At 41.9% G+C, this 18,507-nt stretch overlaps 1 protein-coding gene across 1 annotated transcript in view; it reads left to right on the top strand.

The window, feature by feature from the left end:
- iqck (IQ motif containing K) overlaps positions 1-18,507 on the top strand; it is a 118,859-nt gene that overhangs the window by 24,754 nt on the left and 75,598 nt on the right. Inside the window, exons 2-3 of the mRNA XM_060840089.1 lie at positions 6,849-6,976; positions 9,163-9,307. Of these exons, the coding sequence (XP_060696072.1) occupies positions 6,849-6,976; positions 9,163-9,307 (273 nt within the window). The remainder of the gene's footprint in view (positions 1-6,848; positions 6,977-9,162; positions 9,308-18,507) is intronic.

Here is an 18,507-nt window from a genome sequence, read left to right as displayed (position 1 = left end):
ATCCCAGGTTTTGAGGGAGGCGAGAGAGGAAATAGCTAGGAATTAACAGATATCTTTGCAGGATCCTTGAACACGGGTGAGGTCCCAAGGAGTGGTTAATTGTTAATGTTGTCCCCTTGTTTAAGAAGGGTAGCAGGGATAATCCAGGTAATTATAGACCGGTAAGCTTGACATCAGTGGTAGGGAAGCTGCTGGAAAAGATACTGAGGGATAGGATCTGTTTACATTTGGAAGAAAATAGGCTTATCAGTGATAGGCACCATGGTTTTGTGCAGGGAAGATCAAGCCTTACCAACTTAATGGAACCCTTTCAGGAAGTGACAAAGCTGATTGATGAGGGAAGGGCTGTTGACATCAAACACATGGACTTCAGTATGATGTTTAATGAGGTTCCCCATAGTAGGCTGATGGAAGGAGTGAAGTTGCATGGCATGCAGGGTGTACGAGCTAGATGGATAGAGAACTGGCTGTACAGTAGGAGACAAAGAGTAGTAGTGGAAGGGAGTTTCTCAAAATGGAGACCTGTGACTAGTAGTGCTCCACAGGGATCCATGCTGGGACCACTGTTGTTTGTGACATGCATAAATGATTTGGAGAAAGGTATATGTGGTCTGATTAGCAAATTTGCAGGTGACACTAAGATTGGTGGAGTAGCAGGTAATGAAGGTGAGAGGGAAAATGTTTAAGAGAGACATGCGTGGAACGCTCTTTACTCAGAGGGTGGTGGGGCCTGGAACATGTTGTCAGCGGAGGTGATAGAGGCAGGCACGATCATGTCATTTAAGATGTATTGAGACAGATACTTGAATGGGACAGGGAACAGAGGGATACAGGTCCTTAGAAAATAGGTGACGGTTGAAGATAGAGGATCTGGATCGGCGGAGGCTTGGAGGACCAAAAGACCTGTTCTTGTGCTGTAATTTTCTGTGTTCTTTGTTCTAATCAATGTTCTGAAGGTGTTGAACTCTTTTAGCGCAGTGATAATGTCCCCACCTCTGGCCCAGGGCACCTGGGTTCAAGCTGTACCTGCTCCAGAGTGTGCAATAACATCTCTGACCAGGTCATTTGGAAAACATCAGCAGGGGGAGGTGGTAGCATAGTGGCTAAGTCACTAAACTAGAACATAAAGCTGACATTCTGGGGAAATAGGTTCAAATGCCACCATTGTAAATATTTTTTGAAAATCAAGACTCCAACATGGAGTGGGGGTGTTCTCTTATGGTGCAGTAGAAATGTCCTTACCTCTGGACCAGGAGGCCTGGGTTCAGGCCCCATCTGCTTCAGAGGTGTGCAATGATGTTACTGAACAGGTAAAAAAATCAAGTCTCCAAAGTGGGTTGGAAGCCAGAAGATTACAAACCGTGAGTTGGTCACTGGCGCAGGAAAGGTAATGATAAACCCCACCATGATTTTGATAATGTGAAATTTGAAACAAACTGTTGAGCCAACATTCTTTAGCTATAGTGGATAACAGCTGAATCTTGTCTTTTATCAGGTATATTGTTTAACTTTTAAGTGCTTTAGATTTCAAGGTGCGACAAATGCATTTATCCCATTTTCAACTGAACAGTTAAGTTTCATTCCTAAAACTAAGAAAAAAATCCATGTATATTTTAATACATTAGATGTGGGGAGGTAACAGCCAAGTGGTATTTGCACTGGACTGTTAATCCAGAGACCCGGGTGACCTGACCACAACACATGGTGGAATTTGAATTCAGTAAAAATCTGGAATTATGGATCTAATGATGGCAATGAATTCATTGTGGATTGTCAGAAAAAAACCCATCTTGTTCATTAACATCATTGAGGGAAGGAAACTACCATCTTTATCTGGACTGACCTCCACATGACTCCAGACCCATAGCACTTGGGGTGGAACGGTGGCTCAGTGGTTAGCACTGCTGCCTCACAGTGCCAAGGACCTGGATTTGATTCCCCCTCGAGCGGCTGGCTATGTGGAGCTTGCACATTCTCCCTATGTCTGCGTGGGTTTCCTCCCACAATCCAAAGATGTGCAGGCCAGGTGAATTAGCCATGCTAAATTGCCTATAGTGTTAGGTGCATTAGTCAGAGGTAAATATAGGGTAGGGGAATGGGACTGTATGGGTTACTAACTGGAGGGTCGGAGTGGACTTGTTGAGCCGAAGAGCCTGTTCCCATACTATAGGGAATCTCATCTAATGTGGTTGACTCTTAAACTGCCCTCTGGACAATTAGGGATGGGCAATAAATGCTGCCCAGCCAACAACACCCTCATGCTGTGAATGAATAGAAACAAAATGCACATAAGTAGTGAGACCTCTGATACTATTCCCAGAATGCTGCTTGAGCCTGAGTTCCAGGACTTTGAACATAGAACATTAAAGTCCAGTATAGGCCCTTATCTCGATGTTATACCGACCTGTGAAATTAATCCGATACCCATCTAACCTACACAGTTCCATTATAATCCATATGTATGTCCAGTGCCCATTTAAATGCCCTTAACGTCAACGAGTCTTCTACTGTTCCAGGCAGGCCACTCCACAGCCCTACTACTCTCCGAGTAAAGAAACTCCCCTGATATCTGTCCTAAATCTATCACCCCTCTATTTAAAGCTATGTCCCTGTGTGCTAGCCTTCACCATCTGAGGAAAAAAGCTGTCACTGTTCACTCTGTCTAACCCTCTAATTATCTTATACGTCTCAATTAAGTCACCTCTCAACTTTCTCTCCAATGAAAACAGTCTCAGTTCCCTCAGCCTTTCCTTGTAAATCCTTCCTTGGCGGCACGGTGGCACAGTGGTTAGCACTGCTGCCTCACAGCACCTGAGACCCGGGTTCAGTTCCCGACTCAGGCGACTGACTGTGTGGAGTTTGCACATTCTCCCCGTGTCTGCGTGGGTTTCCTCCGGGTGCTCCGGTTTCCTCCCACAGTCCAAAGATGTGCGGGTCAGGTGAATTGGCCATGCTAAAATTGCCCGTAGTGTTAGGTAAGGGGTAAATGTAGGGGTATGGGTGGGTTGCGCTTTGGCGGGTCAGTGTGGACTTGTTGGGCCGAAGGGCCTGTTTCCACACTGTAAGTAATCTAATCTAATCTAAGTAATCTAATCTAATCCTTCCATTCCAGGCAACAACCTAGTAAATCTCCCCTGAACCCTTTCCAAAGCTTCCACATCCTTCCTATCATGTGGTGACCAAAACTGCATGCATACTCCGGGTGCGGCCTTACCAGTGTCTTGTACAGCTGAAGCATGACTTCGTGACTCCAAAACTCAATTCCCCAACCAATAAATGTCAACACACCGTATGGCTTCTTAACCGCCCTATCAAACTGAATGAAAACTTTCAGGGATTTATGCACCTAATCACCGACATCTCTGTTCATTTACACTGCCAAGAATTTTACCTTTAGCTCAGTGCTTTGCATTCCTGTTACTTGTTCTGAAGTGAACTACCTCGTACCTTTACGCATTAAACTGCATTTGCCACTTCTCAGCCCAGCTCTACATCTTATCTATGTCCCTCTGTAACCCATAACATCCTTCAACATTATCCACAACTTTGCCTACATTAGTGTCATCTGCAAATTTAGTAACCCATCCTTCTACGCCCAAACCCAGACCATTTAAAAAAATTACAAACAGCAGTGACCCAATACAAATCCTTGCAGCACACCACTGGTAACTGAGCTCCAGGATGAACATTTCCCATCAACCATCAACCTCTGTTTTCTTTCAGCTCGCCAATTTCTGATCCAAATCGCTAAATCACCCTCAATCCTGAAACTCTGTATTTTGTGCAATAGCCTACCACATGGAACCTTATCAAACACCTTACTGAGGTCCATATACACCACATTAACTGCTTTACCTTCATCCACCTGTTTTGTCACCTTTTCAAAGAATTTAATAAGGTTAATGAGGCATTACCTACCCTTCACAAAACCGTGTTGACTATCCCTAATCAAATTATTCCTTTCCAGATAATTATAAATCCTATCTCATAACCTTTTCCAATACCTTACCCACAACCGAAGGAAGGCTCCATGGCCTATAATTATCGGAGTTGTCCCGACTCCCCTTCTTAAACTATGGAACAACATTTACTATCCTTCAATCTTCTTGCACTGCTTCTGTCAACAATGATGACATGAAAATCGAAGCCAAAGGTTTTGTAATCTTCTCCCTGGCTTCCCAAAGAATCAGAGGATAAATCCCAACCAGCCCACCAGATCTCATCTACTTTCAGATCTTCCAAAATTGCTAAAACCTCCTCTTTGTCAACCTCAACATCATCTAAATTTGTAGTCTGTATTTCCGTATTCTCACTAACATTGCCCTTTTCCAGTGTGAATACAGACGAAAAGTATTCTTCAAGCACTTCCCCATGTCCTCAGATTCCACACACAACTTCCCACTACCTTCTTTGATTGGCTCTAATCTTATTCTAATCAATCTTTTATTCCTGATATACCTATAGAAGGTTTTTCCTTGATCCTATCCATCAACAACTTCTCATGTCCCCTCCTGGCTCTTCTGAGCCCTCTCTTTAGATCTTTTCTGGCTAACTTATAACTCAGGCCCCCTAACTGAGCCCTCACACCTCATCCTCACATAAACCTTCTTCTTCTTGACAAGTGCTTCAACTTCTTTAGTAAACCATGGCTCCCTCTCTCGACAACTACCTCCCTGCCTGATAGATATATACTTTTTAAGGACCCGCAGCAGCTGTTCCTTGAATAAGCTCCACATTTCAAGTATGTCCATCCCCTGCAGTTTCCTTCCCCATGCTGTGCATCCTAAATCTCACCTAATTGCATCATGGTTGCCTTTCCCCCAATTATACCTCTTTCTCTGTAGTATATACCTCTCCCTGCCCATTGCTATTGTAAACAAAACCTAATTTTGGTCACTGTCACCAAAGTGCTCACCTACCTCTAAATCAAAATCTTTTGAGTGAGCAACAACAAAAGGATGCTGATTTATGTCCAAGTCAAGATATTGGTTGGTTTTGGGAAGTTCTTATGCATCTGGCTGCTTTTGGTCTTTTTAGGCATTCATAGTATAATAGAAGTCTTGCACATTTCGGAAGTACCTCCTGTTGATATTATATACGTTATCATTACATGCCCATAGTGGCGGAGGCTGAATTTTTTGCTACTGTTTTGTCCCGAATGACGTTGAGTTCCTTAAGTGCAGTTGCAGCTGCACTCATCCAGACAATTGGAGTGTGTTCCATCGCATTTCTGTTTGTGCCTTACAGGCAGCAGAAAAGACTTAGTCTTACAGTCATAGAGATGTACAGCATGGAAACAGACCTTTCAGTCTAAACTAATCTAGTCCCATTTGTCAGCATTTGGCTCATATCAGTCCAAACCCTTCCTATTCATATACCCATCCAGATGCCTATTAAATGCTGTAATTGTACCAGCCTCCACTACTTCCTCTGGCAGCTCATTCCATACATGCATCACCGTTTGGGTCTCTTTTAAATGCTTTCCCTCTCACCTTAAACCTATGCCCTCTAATTCTGGACTTCTCCACTCCTGGGAAAAGACCTTGTCTCATGATTTTATAAACCTCTTATAAGGTTACCCCTTAGCCTCTGATGCTCCAAGGAAAACAGCCCCAGCCTATTCAGCCTCTCACTGTAACTCCAATCCTCCAACCCAGGCAACATCCTTGTAAATCTTTTCTGAACCCTTTTAAGTTTCACAACAGCCTTCCAATAGGAGGGAGACCAGAATTGCAAACAATATTCCAAAAGGGCCTACAACAACATGACCTCCAACTCCTCTCCTCAATGGTCTGACCAATCAAGGAAAGCATACCAAATGCCGTCTTCCCTATCCTATCTACCTGAGATTCCACTTTCAAGGAGCTATGAACCTGCACTCCAAGGTCTCTTTGTTCAGCAACATTCCCTAAGACCTTACCATTAAGTGTATAAGTCCTGCTTTGATTTGCCTTTCCAAAATGCAGCACCTCACATTTACCTAAATTAAACTCCTTCTGCATGTGAGAGGGCTGAGCCACATTTACAATAAACTTAATATGTGTACTATTCCTGAAATTGTAAATCATCACTATATATAAATGCAATATAAAGTGCTGGTTGTAAAACCTAAACTCATGATTTTATAACATTTTTAAAATCTGGATGGTTAGAGTAAAATTAGAAAATGATAGCAATATATTCTCTGGTCGTCAGTGAAAAGACGGCTCATGTTAACTGGTGTAACTTATCCTCAAATGGAAATTTGCAAGACGAGTTCGATGAAGTTATGAAAACAAAAGAGAGAAGGAACTACAGCTTTTCCAGTCGGATGTTGCAGGCTGCTGAATTCTTTTAGTTCAAGCAAAATGTTAAGACGAATATATCTTTGTAGCTGTTCTGTTGAGGAGAGTTGGGGAGACACTTCTTCACCCAGAGAGTGGTGGATATATGGAATGCTCTGCCCCAGAAGACAGTGGAGGCCAAGTCTCTAGATACTTTCAAGAAAGAGATGGATAAAGCTCTTAAAGTGGAATCAAGGATTATGGGGATAAGACAGGAACAGGATACTGATTGTGGATGATCAGCCGTGATCATAAGGGCCAAATGGCCTACTCCTGCACCTATTGTCTATTGTCTGTGTTATTTGCTTTTTCTATTTTAAATTTTTGATTACTCTTTATGATCATAATTATTGCAACTAATGTGATTATGTTACCATGAACTGACGTAAGAAAACCTAACTATTTCAAATAGAATGCAATTATTAAATTCTTGAAATATGCTTCAGAATTATTTTTGTAAATAAAGTCAAAGCATTCAGGAAATGCAGAATGTTTAATAAATGCTCCCTTCCTGTGCTTTTACAGAATTTGAAGCAATCAGTTCTCATTTTTTAGAGGATTCAACTCCAGATACAGCATCTGTGTCTACTGAAATATCTCAGTATGACCCCAGCAAACATTCCCCAGTTTTTTATGGTCATATGGTAGCAAAGGTAATGTCTGTTTTATTTATCTGTACAATCTAATTGTACATTGAAAGCTTGTTTATTATTGGTCTCAAATTGCTTGAGACCAATTTCCTTGGTCATAATTATTTCATTGCAGAAATAATGAAGGAACATTTGAATATCTAAAATAAAATTGCAATGAACATTATGTAGTAGGAATTCAACTTATTCATCAAAACCAAAATGAACTGCATGTTTCTTGTAATGTTATTTATTCTTACGGCTTTTCTCCGCAACATGTAGAATTGGGATATTTTTCAAAGCCTTCACTAAAATTAATGAAATTATTAAGACAATAATACATGATGTTCACAAGTATTATTTTTCTCAGTATTTGTTGCCTGATCTATATACTGGTTTTGAACTTAAAATAAATGAGTTGGTCTTCTGAAGTTTTGCAAAAGTACAACTTTTAATATTTGTGTATTTATAAGTAGTCATTTGGTAGTACGGCATTTGAGTATTGCTGAAAAAAGGCAGGGATGAAGATATATCACAAGAATATCAATTCAGAGGGAAATCACATGTTAGTACTGCATAAGAGGAATGTACTGAATGGTTGGAAAGTGAATCCTGATTGGTAGAGGCAATGTACAAATGTTAAAAATTGTATATGATTGAAAAAAACATATTTTGTAAAAGCTTTACATCTTGCAGTCATCTTCCTCTAAAGCACAAATACCCAAAGGGAAGGGTAAATCAATAATAGTCATGAAAGAGGTTAGCAAAATAAATTAAAGATTGCAGTGGATCAAAGGAAGTAGATTTTAAGAATCCCAAAAAAGTGGTAAGCCTAAGTATTGGGATTATTAGGACTCAGGAAAAGAGGAACTAGAAACTGATAAAGAAAGGGAAAAGTGAAGATGAATGCAAGCAAGGAGAGGCGACTGCCTAATGGGATCATCATTGGACCATTAATCCTGAAATTCAGCTAATGTTCTGGGAGCCAAGGTTCAAATCCTGAATTCAATTAGGAAGAAAATTCTGGAATTAAGAATTACTGCTGACCATGAATTGTTCAAAAACCCATGTGGATCATATGAATGTCCATCAGGGAAGGAAATAGTGCCATAGGGATATACAGCACAGAAACAGACCCTTCGATCAACTCATCCACGTTGACCAGGTATCCTAAATTAATCTAGTCTCATTTGACCCATATCCTTCTAAACCCTTCCTATTCATATCTGCAGTCCTCACTTTCTAGATGCCTTTTAAATATTGTAATTGTACCAGCCTTCACCACTTCCTCTGGCAGCTCACTCCATACACACACCACTCTCTGTGTGAAAAAGTTGTCCCTTAGGTCCCATTTCCCAGCTACAATCAGTTCTGAAAACGTTAACTCTGCTTTCTTTCCGCAGATGTTGCCAGGTTCACTGAGTTTTTCAAGCGATTTTTGTTTGTCTCTTTCTGATTTTCAGCATCCACAGTTCTTTGGCTTTTCATTCTAAAAGCTTTGGTTGATGTGTGAAAAGAAATGCTTAGCAAGTATTAGCAATGGTATAGATTGGCAATTCACTAGACCTGAAATGATAACTCTGCTTTCTGTCTATAGATCCTGCCAGACCAAATGAGTTTCTGCAGCAGTTACAGTTTTTTGATACAGATTTCCAGCATCTGCAGTTCTTAGGCTTTTTTTTTGTTCAGTCAGAATGCAGTGTTTGAGGAGCATCTTGAAGGAAATAAAATAGTGCTGTTATGAGGGCACTTCATAAGCTCACTTTAGCAGTCGCTGTTCCATGGAGGAACACAGACTCTCTAGTCTCTTGTCAAAACTGAAGTTTATTATAACTTCCTGGTGGGTCTTCTCTGAACCTCCACTCTTAAGATCATGACCATTTTCCCAAATTGCAGTGCCCAGAAGTAGACACAATACTTCAGCTGAGACCCAAGCAGTGATTTTAAAAAGATTTATTATAATTTCCTTGCTGTAATACTTTCTGCCTCTATTTATAGTGTGAAAGATCTTTACAGCTTTTTCTTCTAAACAATTTCTATCTCTCTTGTGTGTAGTGTTTTATCCTTTGTATCTCTCCATGGTCCCTTTTGCATATATCCTTCTCATCTCTTTTTTATTGCCTTCCCTGTCCTTTGCCTTCTGGTGTTTATGGACTCCATAAAGTAAACATTAATGACAAGATGCTAAGTAACTGCTTTGTTTCCTCCAGGTTTCAGTGGATACATCAGTGTTAGAAAACTTCAGTGCTGAATATTCACATCCGGCATTTTTAGGTCATGCAATCGTTCAGAAACCTCCTCCTCCACCAAGTCCGCCACCTACTCCACCTGTCCCACCACCTGATCAAAATAAATGTAAGTATAACATGTAGGATAATATTTATCTCTAACTTAGAGAGTTCTTTAATCAGGGGAAGATGTTGTTTAAAATACTTAGTTCAAATTATTAATCATGATCTGAGTCTTTCATGCAGTTATTTCAAGGAAGTATTGTTCCTCTTTAACTGATCCTTAAAGAAGCCTTATTGAGCATAAGTGCATAATAGATATTTTTAAGCTACACTCATTTCCCTTAATGGGAAGAATAAATAAGCTACGTACAGGACTTTGTACTTTGGTCAATATCCAAAAAAAGTAACAAGTTTTATTTTGATTTTCTTGTTTAACTGTTCAGAAATATTGCTTTTTCAAGGTTTTGAGGAAAGTATTGTAACTAATAATGCTGTAATGAATATCTTATGCTTCATTTAAAATTTTTTCACTGAAGCATTTGGGAGACATTGACATTGCGATAATAACATTAAACTTTTTTTATTCATTTGTGCGATATGTGTGTCGCTAGCTGAGTCAGCATTTATTGCATGTCCCTTATTGCCTTTAAGAGAGTGCCGGTGAGCTGCTTTCTTGAACCGTTGCAGTATACCTGCTGTAGGTTGACCCACAATGCCATTTGGGAAGGAATTCTTGGATTACGACCCAGCAACAGTGAAGGAATTGCAATACATTCCATGCCAGGATGGTGGATGGCTTGGAGGTGGTGGTGTTCTCATGGGAGAAATTGAGGACTGCAGATGCTGGAGATCAGAGTCGAGAGTGTGTTGCTGGGAAAGCACAGCAGGTCAAGAGGCATCCGAGGAGCAGGAGAATCGACATTTCGGGCATAAGCCCTTCATCAGGAATGAGGCTTGTGGACTGGGGCTGAGAGATAAATGGGAGGCAGATAGGGTTGGGGAGAAGGTAGCTGCGAAAGCGATAGGTGGATGAAGGTGAGGGAGAAGGTGGTAGGACAGAAGGGTGAGTGATGCCATGTTGGAAGCTTGGGACTGGGATAATGTGGAGGGAGGGGAAATGAGGAAACTGTTGAAATCCACATTTATCCTGTGTGGTTGCAGAGTTCCATAGTGGAAGATGAGGCGTTCTTCCTCCAAGCATTGGGTGATAATGGTTTGGCGGTGGAAGAGGCCCAGGACCTGCATGTCCTTGACTGAATGGGAGGGAGAGTTGAATTATTCAACCACGAGGCAATGGGGTTGGTGAGTGCGGGTGTCCCAGTGATGTTCTCTGAAACAATCTGCAAGAAGGCATCCTGTCTCCCCATTGTAGAAGAGACCACATCGGGTGTAACAGATGCAGTAAATAACATTGGTAGAGGAACAAATAAATTTCTGACAGATGTGGAAGGATTCCTTGAATAGAGGTGAGGGGAGTGGTGTGGGCGCAGGTTTTGCACTTCCTGCGGTGGCAGGGGAAGGTGCCAGGAGTGGGGTGTGGGCTGGTGGGGGGTGTGGACCTGACAAGGGAGTTGCGAAGGGAATAGTCTCTCTGGAACGCTGATAGGGTTAGGGAGGAAAATATATCTTTGCTGGTGGGGTCTGTTTGGTTGTGGCAGAAGTGGTGGAGAATGATGCAATGTATACAGATGTTGGTTGGTTGGAAGGTGAGGACCCAGGGGAGTTCTGTCCTTGTTGCATTGCGAGGAGTGGGGTTCAAGGGCGATGGCGCGTGAAGTGGAGGAGGTGCGCTGGTGGGCATCATCAACCACGTGGGAAGGGAATTGCAATCATGGAGGATGAAGGCCATCTAGGACTTTCTGAGGTGGAGTTGGTCATCCTGGGAACAGATGTGGCAGAGGCAGAGGAATTGGGAATAAGGGGTGGTGTTTTACAGGGGGTAGGGTGGGAGGAGGTGTAGTCTAGGTAGCTGTGGGAGTCGGTGGGCTTGTAGAAGATGTCTGTGGTTAGTCAGTCGCCGGAGAGGGTGATGCAGAGGTCCAGGAAGATGTTCTCATCTATTGCTGTCCTTATCCTTCTAAGTGAGAGTGGTCGTGGGTTTGGAAAGTGCTAGCTGAGCATCTTTGGTGAATTTTTGCAGTGCATCTTGTAGATAGTACACTCTGCTGCTACTGAGCAACTGTGGTGGAGGGAGTGGATGTTTTTGAATGTGGTGCCAGTTAAGTAGGCTGCTTTGTCCTGGATGGTGTCAAGTTTCTTGAATGTTGTTCCAGACGAGTGGAGAATATTTCATCCCACTCCTGACTCAGGCCTTGTGGACAGGTTTTAGGAAGTCAGAAGGTGACTTACTTGCCACAGTATTCCTAGCCTTTGCCCTGCTGTTGTAGCCACTGTGTTTATATGGTGAGCTCAGTTGAATTTCTGGTCAATAATAACGCCAAGGATGTTGATTGTGATGGATTCAGTGACAGTAACACCATTGAATGTCAAGGGGCAGTAGTTAGACTGTTTATAAATATTACTATAATTAAAAACTGATTCATAAATGTCCTTTGGGGAAGGAAATCTGTTGAGCTTGCCTAGTCTGACCTACATGTAACTCCAAATCCACAGCAATAAGGTTGACTGTTAAGTGCCAATTGCAGTGGCATAGCAAGCTACCCAGGCCAGGCGCAATCAGATAGGGAGAACAAATGCTAGCTTTGCCAGTGACCTCAACATCCCATGAAAGAATAAAGAATTTACAAGACATGATTCTGAAATTTTGATTACCATATCTATCAATCTGTACATTTAAAGTCTTGTATATGACCTGTAGTTGTCGTTTGTACTAATCTTCTCTGTAACACTATTTTTATGATCAACATTCAAAACTCCCTCCATCGGTCTTATTAACAGGGGAAAATATAGTATAAACTGGTTAACATTTCAGAATTGGAAAATCATTGGCAGGATTTTCTCCCAGTGAGGGTCACTAGCTGGGATACTAGTTTGTCAGCATCAACAAATTGTCCAGAGGTAGGATCAGGATCATTTATAAGTGGTGGGTAGCCAATTAACTGAGTTAATGCCTATTATCAGAGGCTTACTGGAATTTTCAAGTCTGTACAAGGCATTAGCATCTAGGCTATCCACCTGTAATGAAGGCAGTAGGCTAGAGAATCAGTGCTCCAGGCCTTCTTTACTTTGAGGCCTTCTTTACTTGCTCAGCTGTAGTGTTGACTGCCAGAGTGGTTTGTCTTCACACTGATAGCTCAACTATGAATTCCATCTTTTAATTGAAAATGTTTGTAAGTTGCAGAATAGGCACCTCAGGGTAGATGTTTCCTGTTGAAAAACAGTCTCCCACTCCCTCTCGATTCAAGGACCTTCTATTAAAACCCAGCTTTGAGAGGGGAGGTGAAGGAATAGGTCAGTAGTAATACAAGGGCAGACACTTAAGGTGATACTGGATAACACTCAGCAAAGATGCATTCCCATGATTAAGGATAAGGAGGCAAAATCGATTCAATTCTATGAAGTTTAATGGCAGTTCAGAAGTTGCCACATCAGAATAAGAACCCATGGTGTTGAAGGTATCATATTAGAAAGGATAAAAGATTGGTTAGCTAACAGGAAACAAGTAGAAGTGATAAATAGATCATTTAAGGTTTAGCAAGATGTAACGTGTGGAGATTTTCACCACTATGGGCAGTCAGCACATCACAGTGAAAGACATTTGAAATACTAAGTCCCCTCTCAAACCTGACATTTCCTATTATTGCCAGGTGGGATAGGAGAGAAGGGAGGGGAGTGTAGGCTGTGCCTCGTTCGTATGCAGTTTTTGGAGACAACTGTCCATTTAAATAATTAACTGGCTGCATTCAAATCAGATTTTGGAATTTGTGATGTCAGGAACTCAGTGTGCAGAGATTACACCAGGTTTATTCTTAGTGAATTTGTTTTGGATAACCGAGATACCCCTTTAGAGAACTGAGGCACTCCTGTGTATGTAGTCCCAGGCAGGACACTGATGGAGTTAAGTATACTTTTGTGGGATATCAGATACACTGCAATTCTTACCTGTACAGGAGATTATCTATAAAATGTACATTATGGTCAAGCCTGTAAAATATCTTAAAATCTGTAAAGGACTGTCAAGACTGATCGAGGGAATGTCAAACCTGTCAAGAAATATCAAAACTGTCAAAGACCTGTCAAAATTTGATTTTATGGATTGAAGGTTACTTTTATTTATTCTAGGAATGTAGGCATTGATGGCTGAGTCATTATTGCTGCACATCCCAAATTACTGCTTGAACTGAATGGTTGGCCATAAACTGTCAAACAAATTGCTGTGAGTCTGGAGCCACAAGTAGGCTGGACCAGGGCTGGAGGGCAGATCACCTTCCCTAAGTGACATTATTAAATCAGATTGGTTTTTACAACAATTGACAGAGGCTACATGGTGCCATTAGGCCATCTTTAAATTCCAGATCTTTATTGAATTCTAATTTCATCATTTTCCATGTTGTGATTCCAATCCAGGAAATCAAAATCCAGAGCATTAGTCAATGTATCTGCATTCCTTATCTGATGACATTACCATCACACCTCTGCCTTCCTGTGTGTTGGTCTCAATAATGTCTAGTATGCAAAGTAGAATTTTAAGTTGTAGAACCTTACTTTTGGGTGGGTACTCATTTATTTGTGTGTATGGGTAGGTACTGGTGGGTATGAGGTGTGTTGGCATAGTAAGTGAAAGGGGAAAGGGTTATAGGTTTAAGAAGGCACTAAGTTGGCATAGAGGATAAGAGGGGCCATGAGGATGTGCAGAGGGCCTTAGATGGCATAAGTTGTCATAGATAGTCGTGGTGAGGGAGAGTTGGGAAGGGTGAAGTTGGAAGAATATTGTTTTTTTTTTATTTTAATTTTGGAGACGAGTGTTCTTGGAACCCAGCAGCTACCTCATTTCTTCCAGAGTTTTCTGTCCTGATTTCCAGTTTAGCCCAAAAATGTCACCAATTGAAAGTGGAAAGAAAATGGCCAATTTTTAAAAGTGAGTTTGCAGAACAATGAAATCTTCCTGAATTTACATTTGACTCAGGAATAAAAATGAGAGCTGTAAGATTGTGACAGAAAGAGTGATGAAAGGTTGTTTCCTTTCAAGTGGCTGAATGGCCTATTTTTGCTCCTAATGTGTATAGTTATATGTTCGAAAGCCCACTCACCATCTACGTACCACCTTTTCACCCACCTGCCTACCCCAATGGGCCAGTGGGAGTACTTCTGCCCTCAGCTGCCACATTCAGGCACAAATTGGCTAATCCTGGAAAAGAAATTACCGAGTGACTGTTTCTCTCATAATGCAGTGTAATGACCTAGGCATATAACCTTCACATATCTGTAAAAGTACAAAGGACTCTTTTGCCCCTGTACTATACTTCATTTTAAACCATTGCCTTCAGAAGTGATGGGGAATACCTGGATATTATTAGGGATTGGGGATAGGTAATGATTGTGGGTCAATGACATTAGTTGTAAACACAATGGATACATTAGTACTTCTACTCAGAAGGTAATAGGTAAAATGGAACAGAGACCATATTATTGGTAGAATGTTGTATAAAGATCTTCCCACCACTGGAGCGAAAATCACAGATGATGTAGGAACAGTGTGTAAATTGCTTTAAAAGGCACTTTCAGGAGCAGCTGAAAAAGTGCACTGAATGTGCACCTAAAATGGAGTATGTCTTAAATTAGTTGTTTATTATGGAAGCAGTCATTTATCATTCAGCTGAATGCTGGGAAACAACTGGAACGTAAACCAGGTTGAAATAAAGTACAAGTGGGTGGAAGGCTAATCTTTGGCATTGATGCAAAGCAGTGAAAAAGAAAATTGGGTGGCAAGCAAAAATGCATTGCCAACTTGATTTAGTCCTTTTTCATTTGTAGCTTCTTTTACATTATTAGGACATTTCACTGCATGTCCCAGTCAAATAATTACTTCTGAAGTGAAAACAGAAATTTCTGAAAAACAGCATATCTGCCAGTGACTGTAGAGAAAAAGCAGAGTTAACATTCAGGTTCAGTGATTCTTCTTCAGAACGGCCAGATGCTTCACACATGCTGCCAGACCTGCTGAGTTTCTCCAGCAACTTCTGTTTTTGTTTCAGACATCTAGGATCCGCAGTTCTTTGTTTTAATTACTTTTGAAGTTTTAAGTATGGTTATGTCAATGAACAGGGTGACCAATGTTCACTCAGTATAGTTCCTCAAATCAGTAATATGACTGGGACTTGCTTAGTGCCAGGGGCTTGGATAGAGTGGAATTTGTTAGGTATGTCCAGGAAGAATTTTTGAAACAATAGAAACGCCAGCCAGATGATCAACGTATCATTGGGGAGCATTTTGGAAACAGTGACCAAAATTTTGTTAAATTTTAATTTTCTTATGGATAAAAGTAGTCCTCAGGTGAAAATACTGAATTGGGGGAAGACTCACTCTCACAGAAATTGGGAGGATGTAGGTAAGTGGCAGCTATTTGAGGGTAAATCCACATCTGCCATGTTAGTTGATTAGAGCTCAGGATCAGCATGTACCTCTGAAAATGAAGGATAAGCATGCCCAGATTCAGAAGCTTGGACAACAAACGAAATTGAAAGTTTAGTCAAAATGAAAAACGAGACATACGTAAGGTTTAGGAAGCTGAAGACAGTCAGGTGCAAATGTGTTGCTGGTCAAAGCACAGCAGGTTAGGCAGCATCTCAGGAATAGAGAATTCGACGTTTCGAGCATAAGCCCTTCATCAGGAATAAGAGAGAGAGCCAAGCAGGCTGAGATAAAAGGTAGGGAGGAGGGACTAGGGGGAGGGGCGATGGAGGTGGGATAGGTGGCAGTGAGAGAGGGACTCACTGAAATCCTTGTAGAGGGAGGAAGAGAGCTTCTTCAAGGAAGGCATCCTTGTAAGAGGATTCGCAGTAGGTTAAAATCTTCGAGTAAAAAATGAGGTCTGCAGATGCTGGAGATCACAGCTGCAAATGTGTTGCTGGTCAAAGCACAGCAGGTTAGGCAGCATCTCAGGAATAGAGAATTCGACATTTCGAGCATAAGCCCTTCATCAGGAATAAGAGAGAGAGCCAAGCAGGCTGAGATAAAAGGTAGGGAGGAGGGACTAGGGGGAGGGGCGATGGAGGTGGGATAGGTGGCAGTGAGAGAGGGACTCACTGAAATCCTTGTAGAGGGAGGAAGAGAGCTTCTTCAAGGAAGGCATCCTTGTAAGAGGATTCGCAGTAGGTTAAAATCTTCGAGTAAAAAATGAGGTCTGCAGATGCTGGAGATCACAGCTGCAAATGTGTTGCTGGTCAAAGCACAGCAGGTTAGGCAGCATCTCAGGAATAGAGAATTCGACGTTTCGAGCATAAGCCCTTCATCAGGAATAAGAGAGAGAGCCAAGCAGGCTGAGATAAAAGGTAGGGAGGAGGGACTAGGGGGAGGGGCGATGGAGGTGGGATAGGTGGCAGTGAGAGAGGGACTCACTGAAATCCTTGTAGAGGGAGGAAGAGAGCTTCTTCAAGGAAGGCATCCTTGTAAGAGGATTCGCAGTAGGTTAAAATCTTCGAGTAAAAAATGAGGTCTGCAGATGCTGGAGATCACAGCTGCAAATGTGTTGCTGGTCAAAGCACAGCAGGTTAGGCAGCATCTCAGGAATAGAGAATTCGACGTTTCGAGCATAAGCCCTTCATCAGGAATAAGAGAGAGAGCCAAGCAGGCTGAGATAAAAGGTAGGGAGGAGGGACTAGGGGGAGGGGCGATGGAGGTGGGATAGGTGGCAGTGAGAGAGGGACTCACTGAAATCCTTGTAGAGGGAGGAAGAGAGCTTCTTCAAGGAAGGCATCCTTGTAAGAGGATTCGCAGTAGGTTAAAATCTTCGAGTAAAAAATGAGGTCTGCAGATGCTGGAGATCACAGCTGCAAATGTGTTGCTGGTCAAAGCACAGCAGGTTAGGCAGCATCTCAGGAATAGAGAATTCGACGTTTCGAGCATAAGCCCTTCATCAGGAATAAGAGAGAGAGCCAAGCAGGCTGAGATAAAAGGTAGGGAGGAGGGACTAGGGGGAGGGGCGATGGAGGTGGGATAGGTGGCAGTGAGAGAGGGACTCACTGAAATCCTTGTAGAGGGAGGAAGAGAGCTTCTTCAAGGAAGGCATCCTTGTAAGAGGATTCGCAGTAGGTTAAAATCTTCGAGTAAAAAATGAGGTCTGCAGATGCTGGAGATCACAGCTGCAAATGTGTTGCTGGTCAGGCCCTCGAAGAATAGGAAGATAGCAAGAAAGAACTTAAACAAGGATCAGGAGGGTGAAAAAAATGGCCATAAACTGTCTTTGGCAAACAGTATTAAGGAAAAATCCTAAAGTGATTTATGCATATGTAGGGAGCAAGAGAGAAGCTAGGGAAAAAGTAGGCCCACTCAAGGACAAAAGAGGGAATTGCATGGAACTGGATGAAGTGGGCAAGGTACTTAACAAATCCTTTGCTTCAGTATTCACAAAGGAGAAGGACATGGTGACTCTAGAGAAAGTGGTGGAGGCTGGTACGATAGCTACATTAAAGAGGCATCTTGATATGTTTATGAATAGGCAGGGAATAGAGAGGTATGGACTGCAGAGAGCCAAAAGCTTTTTAGTTTAGAAAGACATCATGTGTTGGTGCAGTCTTCATGGGCCGAGAGCCCTGTTCTTTGCTCTTCATTCTTTGAATTCTCATTCAGTGTTGCAATGGGATTTTTTTTTGCACAGACAGACAGAACATGGTTATGTTTAAGGCACCTTTAAACAATACATTGTTCTCTCAATACTCAATTGAAATATCAGCCCAAATTGCATGCTTAATTCCTGAAGTGACCCTTGAATCCACAGACTTCAAGCTCAGAGATGAGAATGTTACCACCTTACCCTACTTGTGCCTTCTGTGCTTTCACAGGACACGTCTTCCCATGCTGACTGTGGTATAACTCAAAAACTAAAGTACAGTCAACTATTTTATAGAGTCATAGAGATGTTCAGCACAGAAACAGACCCTTCGGTCTAACTAATCCATGCCAACCAGATATCCCAACCCAATCTTGTCCCACCTGCCAGCACCCCGGCCCATATCCCTCTAAACCCTACCTATTCATATACCTATCCAGATGCCTTTTAAATGTTGTAATTGTACTAGCCTCCATCACTTCCTCTGGCAACCCATTCCACACATGCACCGTTATCTGCATGAAAATGATAGGTCTCTTTTATATCTTACCCCTCTCACCCTAACTATGCCTTTTAGATTAGATTAGATTAGATTA

Source organism: Hemiscyllium ocellatum, chromosome 20 (genome assembly GCF_020745735.1).
Source record: "Hemiscyllium ocellatum isolate sHemOce1 chromosome 20, sHemOce1.pat.X.cur, whole genome shotgun sequence".
NCBI lineage: Eukaryota > Metazoa > Chordata > Chondrichthyes > Orectolobiformes > Hemiscylliidae > Hemiscyllium > Hemiscyllium ocellatum.
Note: the sequence above shows the minus strand (reverse complement) of the source record. Positions and strands in the feature narration are given on the sequence as shown.